General features: G+C 42.0%; 1 protein-coding gene across 1 annotated transcript in view; it reads right to left on the bottom strand.

Moving 5' to 3' along the window:
• LOC102444821 (calpain-14) overlaps window positions 1-7935 on the bottom strand; it is a 29683-nt gene extending 21748 nt beyond the window's left edge. The window contains exons 1-6 of the mRNA XM_089777481.1: window positions 7506-7935; window positions 5157-5226; window positions 3287-3405; window positions 2606-2742; window positions 786-960; window positions 171-236 (exon numbers count right to left, since the gene is read on the bottom strand). Coding sequence (XP_089633607.1) covers window positions 171-236; window positions 786-960; window positions 2606-2742; window positions 3287-3405; window positions 5157-5226; window positions 7506-7742 — 804 coding nt within the window. The 5' untranslated portion in view covers window positions 7743-7935. The remainder of the gene's footprint in view (window positions 1-170; window positions 237-785; window positions 961-2605; window positions 2743-3286; window positions 3406-5156; window positions 5227-7505) is intronic.
• Window positions 7936-12416: the final 4481 nt, after the last annotated feature.

Below are 12416 nucleotides of genomic sequence, written 5' to 3'. Positions count from 1 at the left end.
AAAAGAATGTGGTTTTGAAAGGGAACCTGTCCGAAGCCACCCTGATATTGCTGAATAGGGAGTGGATGGCATGTACACCCAAATCAGCACACTGCTTGCTCATGGTCTGACCAAAGGCTCCAACAGGGACTGCTGCAAGTTTGCAGCAGGAGGACCTGCCCTGTCCTTACCTTTCTAATACCAGTGATCGTGTAGGCGTGGCCTGCCACCAGCCCATTCTTTAGGACCCTGGTTGTCTGCAGATAGGGAAGAAAAAGAGAAAACAGAAATAAACATATCAAGAAAGCAACAGCTGAGCCCAATGCTGCCCTCAGTGCTGAGGTGTGGCTCCCAGTGCAGCCAATGGGAGCAATACTTGTGTGCATGAAGATAGAATTTGGACCACTAGCTCCTGCGGCAAAAGTCTGATCTGGGCTCCCAACACTGCTTAGCCTGCAGAGCATGTGGAATGGGGAGTTTAGCTGCACCCATTACAAAAAAAGGGACCATTTGCAAATTTCAGATGTAGGTTTGTATTTCAACTCCACTTCCCACCCCATAGTCTAGACCCACCCTCTCAGATTAGAAGAAATAGGGAACACCAAGGACAGTTTAGAAAAGAGCTGCAAAACTCTTACAGAAATTTGTGATTTGTAAATACAGAATTTGAAACATAACTATAGAAAAATGAGAGAGAAAAAGATCTGTATAATAAACTGTTGCTCAGCTGGGTGGAGGGAAATATTCCTAGGAAAGATTTGCTGGTGTTGGTCTATCCATCCATTTGACATCAGACTGGTTCTCACCCCTATATGTGTCTGGCATCCCATGAGAGATCTGCTGTAGGCTGCTCTTGTCAATATATTCCACAGATGAGGAGGAGCCTCGGCCAGTTTTATAGTCATATTAACTCCGCCTGTAAAATCCACCAGTGCTTCTGACACATGCCCAATCTGCAGATCTTCATATGAGCCATACAACCTAGAAAGAGAGCTATCAGTTTACCCACTGTTTATTTGTTGTACAATCATAGCTAATAAGGATGGAGTGATATTAGAGAGAGACAAATCCCAGGACGGGCTTGAAAAAACAAAGTGAAGATTGAGATCCATTGTAATTTTATACCAATCCTCCTTGTTCAGGAAGACTGGAATATAAATAATTGATTTCAAGTTTGGAAGGGACTTCTGGTTTCATGTTTCTACTCTAAGCCCCTTTGCTAAGCAGTACAGAAAGGGTCTTCTACACTATTTCTTTCATAATCATATCTTAGTTTCTTCTGAATTTCAATTGCACCATTAAGATTTTAGTCCACTGTCGGATTTTCCTCACTCATAACATTATTTCAGAACATCAAAGCAAAATGGTATCTTCTGAAGTTTTAGCTAGTCTCTCGTTGACTCAAGAAGAGTAATTCATTTCCCTGCTTTCATATTGTCTCCCTTCCAATATTTATTTTTAGAATTCTCTCCCTTTCTGTATGGTCATTTTTAAGACCAAATACATTAAGTTCCTCCAGTCTCTCCTTGTAAGTTTATGAAGGCGTGTATCACCCAATTTGCTCTTCTCAATGCTGTGTCTTTCCTAGTGTTGATGGCTAGAGGTGAATTAACAGCCCTGGAGAGTGGCAATGAAGTAGTCACATGTGACTTTGTGGAATGGTTCAAACCGAGTCCTTCCATTTTTGGGTGCTCAGCAGGAGACATCTTAAAAGGGTCTGATTTTTAGAGGGTGGCTGCTCAGCCCTGTGTGAAAACTGCGCCTCTTTAAGATTTCTCAGCTTAGATATCCAAAAATGGAGGCATCCCAAATCAACAGTCATTTTTGCAAATCTTGGCCTAACGTCCTATATTGAGTCACAGAATAAATGCAGGGCTTGTAGTAGCAATGCGAACTTCCCCACCCCACCAACTATTTCAACCCTGCAGAAGGAGAACCATCTCCCACGGTCAGAAGATATTTCTGTCTCCATGACCACTCTTTCTTTGGATCATTTACAAGGGGTGTAACTGGTACTAAATTATCATGCGGGTGTAGCTTTTAATTCTTAAAAGCATGGAGATCAGAACCACACAACATTCCAGATGTGGCAAATTCTACCAGACTTGTTTGTTAGAGAGACAGAACTGCATATGAAATAGGCAATAAACAGTAAACAGTGAGGATCTGCATAAGACCCCAGAGGCACTGGCTTCCTTTGGGTCCAGGGGCTGCTCAATCCCTCACTCCACCTCAGGCACTGCTCTCACCTGACCCCTCCCCTCAACCCCCACCTCCTTCCTGCCTCTTTCTGCCCCCATTCCACTCGAAACCCTGCCCCAACCCTTCACCCAACTCTGTCCCCACCTCACCTCTTCCCGCCCCCTCCCCTAAGCATGCCCCACCCCCATTCCTTCCCCTTTATCCCAGCGCCTCCTGCATGCCACCAAACAACTGATTGCAGCAAGCAGCAGGCGCTGGGAGGGAGGAGGAGGAGCTAATCAGCAGGGCCACCAGCAGGTGGGAGATGCTGGTGGTGGAGTTGACTGCCAGTGGGTGCTAAAACCACTCATTTTTTCCTGTGGATGCACCAGGGATGGAGTACCCACAGCGTTGGCACTTACATAAAGCACAACACTTCACTTACTTGGCATATGCCTTCTCCAAAAGGGCTCCCCAGAAAATATTCTTACAAACGGAGGACAGAAAAATCAGCTGACCCGACTCATTGACAGGCAGTCGGTCGTCTACCACCACATCGACCCATTCACCAAAGTGCCAAAACTGCCAGGGGAAAGGAATGAGCAAATATTTAATTGGGAAGTAAACTCCCCTTCAGCAATAGAAAAGGATCCCCATATTATCGATGAGCTGTAACAGGCTGCCAGAGTACTGTGTTAGGGGGTGATGACTATTACGTTCAGTGGGCTCTGCTGACTCACAGGTGCAGCTGAGAGAAAGGAGTAGCTCTCATGCTAAAAGAGAGTGTGCAAAGATATGGAACAAATGGGTCCCGAGGGAAGGTGTAGGAATTGGGAAGACTTAGGCTGGAATAAGATAACCATAGAGGCAGCCAAAGCTGGGTAGAGGAATTGAGCTTTTTATATTCACCAAGAGGGGTGACTTTATTTTGACTGAGTGAATCACTTCATTTAAAGAGGGGTTGGGATGATTCCTCCTTCCTCACTTGGGTTACCTGTTCACAGTTCTCACTGAGGGCAAAGGGAACTGCACATGGAATAGCCAAGAACACCATCTTAGCCAGGGCACCAGCAAGTATAATGCATGATTTCTGTGGCCCTCCGGTGCTAGAGGGAAGAATGCTTACCCGGAAATGGAAAATGCCAGCGTACTTCCTATCAAAGCTTTGGTACTGAGGCACAATCACAGTCAAGATGTCTCGGTGGAATGTCAGCGCTTGCAAGGCGGCCAGAAACCAGCAGTTTTCTGTACCAAAAGAATAAGCCAATACTTTGGAGTGGAATCAAGAATGTTTGCTGTCATTGACAAATATTTATGAAAGAGGCAATGGGTTGGATGCTTTTAAGTTATAACTTCATAAAAAAACTTGGGATGAGCTAGATTTGTGTTTTATTAAGTCAAAACAAGTTTCTTGGTTTAACTGTCCTCTCATAGTCTTTTTGGATAAAAGACAAATTAATTTGGAATTTCACAAAAAAGAATTTTTCAGTGAAAATATTTAAGTGTACATTGAAAAAATAACCACATCAGCCAATACATCAGGGGCTCATTTAACTGTACATCCACTAATGTGATCTATGCCATCAAATGCCAGCAATGCCCCTCTGCCATATATATTGGCCAGACTGGATAGTCTCTACGGGAAAAAATTAATGGACACAAATCAGATATCTGAAAAGGCAACACACAGAAACCTGTTGGAGAACACTTTAACCTGACCGGGCACTCATTAATAGATCTCAAAGTCATAGTGTTGTTTCAGGCCAATTCCACAATCCAAATACACGGGGAAGCGTTGGAACTTAACTTCATTTACAAGTTTGATTCCTATCAGGGAGGAATGAATAAAGATATTGTCTGTCTCACACACTACCTTCCACATCCTAATGACTTAACCAACCAAACAAACAGTGGGTACTGATAGAGGTGCAAATTGTTCTTATCAGCTTCTTGTAACTTGAACAATCAAATTCACTATTTTTTCTCTCCCCCTCACCTTCCTTCCCTTACTTATTCTTGGATCTGGACTTTTAATACTCCAGTCATCTGAAGAAGTGGGCTGTACCTACAAAGACTCATGGTACCATCTACATGTTTTGTTAGTCTTTAAGGTGCTGCAGAACCATTCAAAGTTTTTTAAGTTTTTACAAAAGAACAGTTCTTCACACACCTTCACTGACTTACCCGCCTTCCTTCTTTCTTTCTTTCTTTCTTCAAAATAGATGCAAGACAAGGGTAACACACTACCTGCCTACATATACATATTGCAGTAGTCACAAGCCCTTCTGCTGTCCATGTGATATGAAACACATTACATGCTCTAATAACTAGGCACAGAGATGAAACTTCTCTTTTTATCCTTTAGTAAGTATCACACTTTACAGACAAGTATGAAGATGAGATCCGTTCATATTCCAGCACCATCACTAAGAAACATCATGTTTATGGCATAAAGTAGAGCTTTCAACTAGCTGTGGCACTTCTCATCTCTTTGGTTCACATCTTAGCTTAGAACACTACCGATTGAACCTCTCTAGTCCAGCACCCTGGGGACCTGAGAATTTGCCGAACCATAAGAAGTTAATACTGTCTAGCAGCATTACCAACACTTCCACAGCTTCCTGGGCTCTTAGGAAACATTTAGGGGTAAATTAGAGCTAAATAACAGCACAGAACACTGAGACTGGTGGCTGTAAACAAATTTTATGCGACCATATGAAACTTGGCCGCGCCCATGATAAGTGGACAGCTGGCTAACTAAAATCAGGCCGGACTATGGATGTTGCTGAACTAGAGAGTGTCAGACTAGAGAGGTTCAACTTGTGACTTGTTTGTTGAATGTATTACACAATTACCTAATCTATATTATATACAAAGCTAGAATGATATGGAAATCAACTCTCTTTTTATGCAGTCTTATATAATTCAAATTAAGCTACAAATTGCTGTATGTGTTTACATCTATACTACATATAAAAAGGAGAAATCAGTCTTACCTAGCAATCCTTGACAGAGATCAAGCTGTCTTGTGTTTGCAGGATAAAATACTGGATTTTTATGTAGCTCCTGGAATATACAAGACCCAAAAAGAGAGAGAGAGAGAGAGAGAGAATGTCAAATCATTGCAGTGGTCCTGCAGAAACCCTACAACTGAATAGCTTCTTCTGAAGCCACTTTACCACTAATGGAGTGAGTTTCTGAGGAGTCAAAGGTCTCTTTCACATACAATCTCATTGCTTCTGGCTGGAGGTCTAGAAGATGGTGTAGGGAAAACACCTCACTCCTTCTTGACTAGACTTGGTAGAATCGGGCCTTTTTTTTTCATTGTTAGCCATTTCAAAAAGGAAAAAAAATCTTTCTGGGTTGATCAAAAGCCTGTGTCTCCCTTTGAATGGTTTGTAAATGTTTCTGACTTTTTTTTAACAACATGAATGGAACCTGCAAAACCAATAATCATTTCGAACTGAAAAACCAAAATATTTCACTGTGAAAATGTGACAGTGAAACAATGTTTGAAATGAACAATTTGGTGGAACTGACACAAATTCACAAATCATTTCAGTATTGCCAAATCTGCATTTGTTACCAAAAGGAAAATTTGAGCTGAAAAATTTTACCTAATTCTATTCCTGACAGGGCTGCTTCTGCTGCTGAGCAGATCAGGTGTCAGCACCGGTAATGATGCCATGAAACAACAATACAGTTCTCACCAAGGCATTGTTTTTTGTGGTTACAGAGTAAATGATTTTTCATGATACATTGGTTCCTCTCATAGTAGAAATACACAGCAGAGCTATACATTTATTACCTTAAAGTGTTTGGATTTCTTTTAGGGATAGCATCCTTAACTTTGAATTTCCTGTATTTGAAATGCCTGATTTGGAGAGAATTAAAACAATCCCTGTCAGGTTTTCACCCTTGGGTTACTGTCAACCTTAACTTTGACAACATTTCTTGTCTTGGACTTCTACAAAGCTACTTGTTCTTCGATCTTTAGAGCTGCATTTTTAATGCATGAACGCAAGGATTCTGATGATGTAATCCATAACAGAGGCTACCTCCTATCATGTCTTCACTGCCTATGACTGATAACTGGGCTAGACAACAAGGGAAAAAATTGAGGGCTGCTGAAGAACTTTCTGTGGCCATAAAAATGCCATAAGCAATAGTTAAGAAAGAAGACATATTATTACTCTCCAATGCCTCTCTGGTCAAATTCATTAAGTAAATGTCAAACTTCTCATTCACTTTTATTATCCTTATACTGCCACCTTCCCCATCAAAGAAATGCCAAGCACTTAAAAGACATTTAGCATGATTAAATATTAACTCTTACCCCAGATGAAACTGCTCAACCTGTACTTAGGCAAGCAGTCAGAGAGTACTGCTTGAGCTGATCCTTGGACTATAGGACCCTGTGAGGTGGGAACCCCTTGAAGGTCAGGCTGGAGCCTGAGTCCCAATATCTACACTGAAATTAAACAGCTCCTTATGTTGAGCCCCATGAGCCTGAGTCAGCTGGCACAGACCAGCTGTAGGTGTCTAACCTCAGGGTCGATATATCTACAGCCACAGCACGCCACAGGCCTACAGTCCAAGCGTCGCCATTGCAGCATGCTCTCTGCAGGGTGGGAAGGGAAGGAAGCACACTATGTTCCCCTATGAAATTTTGCTAGGCTAGCACCAAAGCAAATGAGAAGGAGAGGCAGCCTCCCTTGCAAATGAGGCATTACTATAACAGCATGGGGATTTCAGAGCACAAGGCCTCAAACCCACTCATGGACTTCCAAGGTGCATGGATAGAAGTACAACATTTGGAGCCTTTTCCAGAGCACCAGGACCACAATGGCTCATCTATTCAATCCTGCTCTAACCTACCACTACATTACTACTGCACCCTCTGTCCCCAGCAGGACACTAGCTCACATCTCTGAGAATTCCACAGATGGAGAGAGTGAATATGCGACTAGCAGCACTAGACAGTGCAGGCCAATTTCAGAGAGTCAATGTGACGATCACACAGTACACCAGTAAAGGAAAGGGAGAGAAGAGAGAAAGGAAGAAAGAGGAGAAGGATGCAAACAAACAAACAAATAAAATAAGGCTCCATCAGGGAAGAAGTGAAGAAGCTAAACCATATAAGGGACTAATTCTGCTTATAATAATCTATTTGTAAAAAATGTGGATACCATGATGATAAGCAGAAAGGTTCTATTAGATATTAGATAGATGGATGCTGTGTCCTTCTAGTAGCTATCCATCTTTCTGGTAGCTATTCATCCTTCTGGTAGTTATTCATCTTAAACAATTCCTCACATAAAAACCATTCACTGAACCTCACTCACATGTGGCCTCTTCCACTGTAGCTTTGGGGGTAGTTTCTGTAGAAGTGGCCCCTTTCCAATAGAGCTAAGGTCAGCTGGGAAGTTCTCATCCTTGAACAGGCATTTATTCTTCAAGCATGTCTCCAGCAAGGTCTCGTAGTTCTGATAAAGAAGTTTCGTGGGCTTCTTAAGGGTCCCCCTTAGTGTAGGCACCTGTGGCTTTGATTCCCCTCGTTTTAGGAATGAGAACAGGCACATGGTGGTGTTAGGAAAATTCCCAACTAATGATACTTTAGGGATCTTCTCTCGCTGTACAACACCAGAGGACTTCCTTGACCTTTCTTGTGCAGAAAAGTGTCTCCTTCAGTAGAGTTCTTAGCTGTTAAAGAAATTATAACAAGCAAATTTAGGCCCAACTGTTTTATGCATTTTTCAAAGTAACCAGCAGAGAGCAATGAATCACTCTCAAAAGAAGAGTGGGCATCTTAACCATCTGTTAAGCATAGATTCTATCATAGCACTCATCACTATGCTATCTGAGGCTTCAATTATCTGTACAGATGATCCAACACACATTGAAATCAAAGGAAGGACACTCATGGATTTCAACAGACATTGAATTGGACCTTATATGCAAGTCCTCTATAACCAATTTTAAACAATACCCAATGATATTTTGAGTCTCTCTCCATACAACTTCCCCAAGGCTGTAGTCTATTCTAAATTTCCCCTCCAAACTTTTCCTATCACACTGCAACCTTAGTGGCATCTTTATGCCAGACATTCCTAACAGAATGCTCAGTACTGGTGGCATAACTAAATGAAGACCTAGAACCAGGTTGTTCCATGCAAACATATAATGTTTGTTGGCTAGTGATCTTAAATGTCCCTTTACCCAAGAACATTCACTGTCTGACAACAAGCCAAAGAATAACCACCACTAGAGAAAACAGAAACCCATTACTCTTGCTTTTGGATTTCCCCTGCTGAGTTTCCCCCTCCCTCCCCCTTTTCACTGTGTTTTCTTGAATGGTAAATCCCCCTATTCAAATACTCATCCCACGGAGCTGAATGCCACACACGGCTACAGCAATCTCATGGAGGTTTCACTTCCGTGTACATTCAAGTCAAGACAAGAATTTCTCCTCTTCTCTTATGTGCTGGGATGCACATTACAAGAGTTAAAAGTGATCTTGCACGCATTTTGTGTGACACGTGCTTATTGGATGTCCTTTAGGAGCCATGCTAAGCACTAATAGAACATCAGTCACTAACTTGGGGTGGCAGAGCTCCCTGAGCCTGGAGTAAGAGTTCTACTCTGATGTTATTGTGAATTTCCACACAACCTAGATGCATAACTTAATGATAATCAGGAACTTCCTTGGGTTAAGTCTTGAATGAAAAGTGGCTTTCAGATAGTAATGAGAGAATGAGGGCTTGGGAGGCTTTTCTTCAGAGATACTCTTTTCTGTAGAGATACTCTACAAAATGTCATTGCATCATGGTAGCCTCGGAAACTGCACTGACAATTATAATCAAACATTCCAGGTTAGAACGTTCTTCTCATCATGGAACTCTTTCTGCTTTCCCCATGGACAGCCTGTCCAAACTCAAAAGCCAGCCAAAGTGCTGTATTCCACCTTGCTTCCACATTCAGAGTTCCCACTGACACAGACAGGCATTACCACACAAAGGATGGAGGAGGGGGAGAATGTAACCCATAGGCTGCAGTCTGTGTGACAGGTACCAAAGAGCGTGAGGGAAAACAAGAGGACTTAGTTTGACTGTTATGGATTTTCTGCATGGGTCATAATTACCAGCCATTAGCTTTAGTGAATCTATGCTGAGTTACCCCTGCTGAGGAGCAGATACATGCAATCTGATTTTTAAGTTGTCCAGAGCATCCATAGTGCCAGATTAGGTCATTTTTAGCCCTAACTTTCTCTGCGTCTCAGTTTACCAATCCACTAAGTTTATAAAATACTCACACTTTACAGGCATGTTAAAACTAAGACATTCTAAGAGGTGCCTAAAATTAGACTTCTAGATCCACATTTAGGTGTCTAAACAAATAGCCTAGTTTTCAAATGTGCTGATCCACAGGCAATTTTTTTCCTGTAGTAAAAGCACTTAAGAATCTATGGGAACTCTGAAAGCCTCTCTCTTCCTCTTTGCCCTATTAGTTCACCTATCCTAATAAATCCTGGAGTAGGTTGATTTTAGGATCCACAGCTGAGGTAAACCAGCCCAGATCCATTGAAGTAAAAAAAGCTACATTGCACTACACTGGCTGATGATCTCCCCCTAAAAGTCTGTAATTAAACTGTTTAGAGTGTAACAAATGTCTCTGTGCTAAGAGGTGAATTAAGTAGACAACAGTTCTATCATGTATAACTGGTCATTTGTTGTAGCAGGATGTTAGTTATCAAAACTAAACACCAGTTAGTCAGTTTGGAAACCTCATAATGCAGATGAGTTCTGTAGAAATATTTCCTAAGGCTTTGTCAAAACTTGCGAGGGCACAATACATTGTGCAGACAGCGCTGCAAGCACAACATCCAATCTTTGATTAAACAAGGGCATGGATATTTTGGTCCCAATTCTCTAATGTTAGATCCCATTTTTTCAAGCACAGGTACATTTTAACAAAAAAAAAGTTATTCTGAAAAGAATCAGTGACTTTTTTAAAGTGAACTAAAGCACTTAAAGGGGGAAAGACCGTACTACAAATCCTCTGTGCTTAAATGATTGCCCTAAAGGGTTAAGAGAGACATCTATCAATGTGAAGGTTTTCAAAGCTGTGCCAAGCATTTGGCCATACAGCTTCCATTGCACTTATTAAAAGATGCACAGCTGAATTGCCGCCATGATTCTGCAAATCTCAGCCTATCTGTCTCTAGGACCTAGGCTGAGATTCACAAAGCAGCTTTTAAGCACCTTGTCTAAAATTTTCAAAGTGTCATTCAGACCTTCATATACCACCTGAGGCCCACTGAAATCCAGGAAAATAAACTATTTACACCTGCAGAAGATCTGGCCGGTACTGCTTGCAGTTAAGCACCTAAATCCATTTTTAAGCACCTTAGTAACTGTTGTGATGATCAGAGGCACCAAGCACATACAACTTCAATTTAGTCAATGGAATCTTCCAACTCAGCAGCATGGATAATGGCCAAATATTGCTTAAAGTGTTCCCAAAGTGCACAGCTCTCATTCCTGGAATGCAGTGTGCACAAACTCTGAATTAGTTGCCTCCTCAGCCCCCAATTCCAGAAATTTGGTGGGCATGAACCTTTGATGTGTGGAATCCAAATCGCTTGATCCAACTGATCTAGTTGTCCATCTACGGCTGATGGAACCTGTTCTCCTGTTTGAAATGATCTGATATGAAACTATCCCAACATATTCCTTTCCCATCTCCCAAGAAAGAGCAAAGAACAGCTGCAGAGTCTCTGTTCAGGACACCTGGTTGCAACATGTTTCAAATATACCCATTTGAGCTGATAAAAGAGCTTCATCCAAGCAGGATACAAGAAAAATAACGACAGCAGTGTAGCTGCATTCCTCTCCTCCACTTGGAAAATCATAAGCAAAACCAGCACCAGCCATCCTCTGAACTCCCGCACCAAATCCCTCTATCACTTACAGTTTAAATGTCCTATCTTCTTTCAAGTGACTTTGCCTCCTACAAGGAACAATAATATTCCACTGATGATAATGCTCCATCAGGACCTGTCCTTATATATACTGGGCATGCTGCGTATGCGGTCTATGCATATCTGACACTTAGTTTCCACCTATCAAGCATAAGAGGGCAGAAAGCAAATAGGATTTATGTATTGAGCAATAACAGGCATTTTCTGGAGACCTGCCCAGCAGGCAACATCCTGGTCACACTGGTGAACATGAAAGAACACGTCATACTTATCAGAAATTGACACATCCACTGTTTAAATGGAAGGCAGCTTCCTTGATTGCATAGTTGTTTTTCTACCCAAATCTCAAGGGTGAAACAGGGGATACTATTTGCGCCTCACTGGCAATGAATGAGTAGTGGATTTGACACTGTCCAAATGCATTTAAATGGGATTTCTATTTTCAGGAGGGGAATCCAGCACATTGTGGATTGAACCTATAAACTGTTCTGAATTTGTGTCATGCTGTTGATTAAGGCAAGAGCAATTTCTGAAGAAAAACCCCCTGAAATTCCAGGGATATGAGCTTCTGTCACCACCATATACATCAAATCTCAGTCAGCTTCCAAGACAGAAAAGATGGTCTTGTGACTAAAAAGGTTCTGTCTTGTGGCTCAGGATATTTGATTCTTCTGCAAACTCACTGTGTGACCGTAGGCAGGTAACTTAATGTCACCATGCCTCAGTCATCACTATGTAAAATGGGGTTAATACTACTTTACTTCCTCTTTTCAGACTTTAAGCTCTTTGGGTGCAGGAGCCCTCTCACACTTGTACTCTGCCTAGCACAACTGAGCCTCAATCACACTTGGGCCTTCAGGCAACAGCATAGTACAAATGATACTAAGGGTATGTCTACACTACCACCCTAGTTCGAACTAGGGTAGTTAATGTAGGCAACCGGAGTTGCAAATGAAGCCCGGGATTTGAATTTCCCGGGCTTCATTTGCATATTGCCGGGCGCCGCCATTTTTAAATGTCTGCTAGTTCGGACTCCATGCCCGCAGCTACACGCGGCACGAACTAGGTAGTTCGGATTAGGCTTCCTATTCTGAACTACCGTTAGTCCTCGTGGAACGTATTGCAATTGCTAATGAAGCGGGTATTTAAATCTCCCGTGCTTCATTAGCATAAAAATGGATGTCACTTTAATTTCGGCACGGAGCTTTGCTGGAGAAAAGCACCAGTCTAGACGCTGATCTTTCAAAAAATAAAGCCTTTTCCGAAAGATCCCTTA

This window comes from Pelodiscus sinensis, chromosome 3, assembly GCF_052426305.1.
Source record: "Pelodiscus sinensis isolate ZL-2025 chromosome 3, ASM5242630v1, whole genome shotgun sequence".
Lineage (NCBI taxonomy): Eukaryota > Metazoa > Chordata > Testudines > Trionychidae > Pelodiscus > Pelodiscus sinensis.
This window is presented reverse-complemented; position numbering and strand designations above follow the sequence as displayed.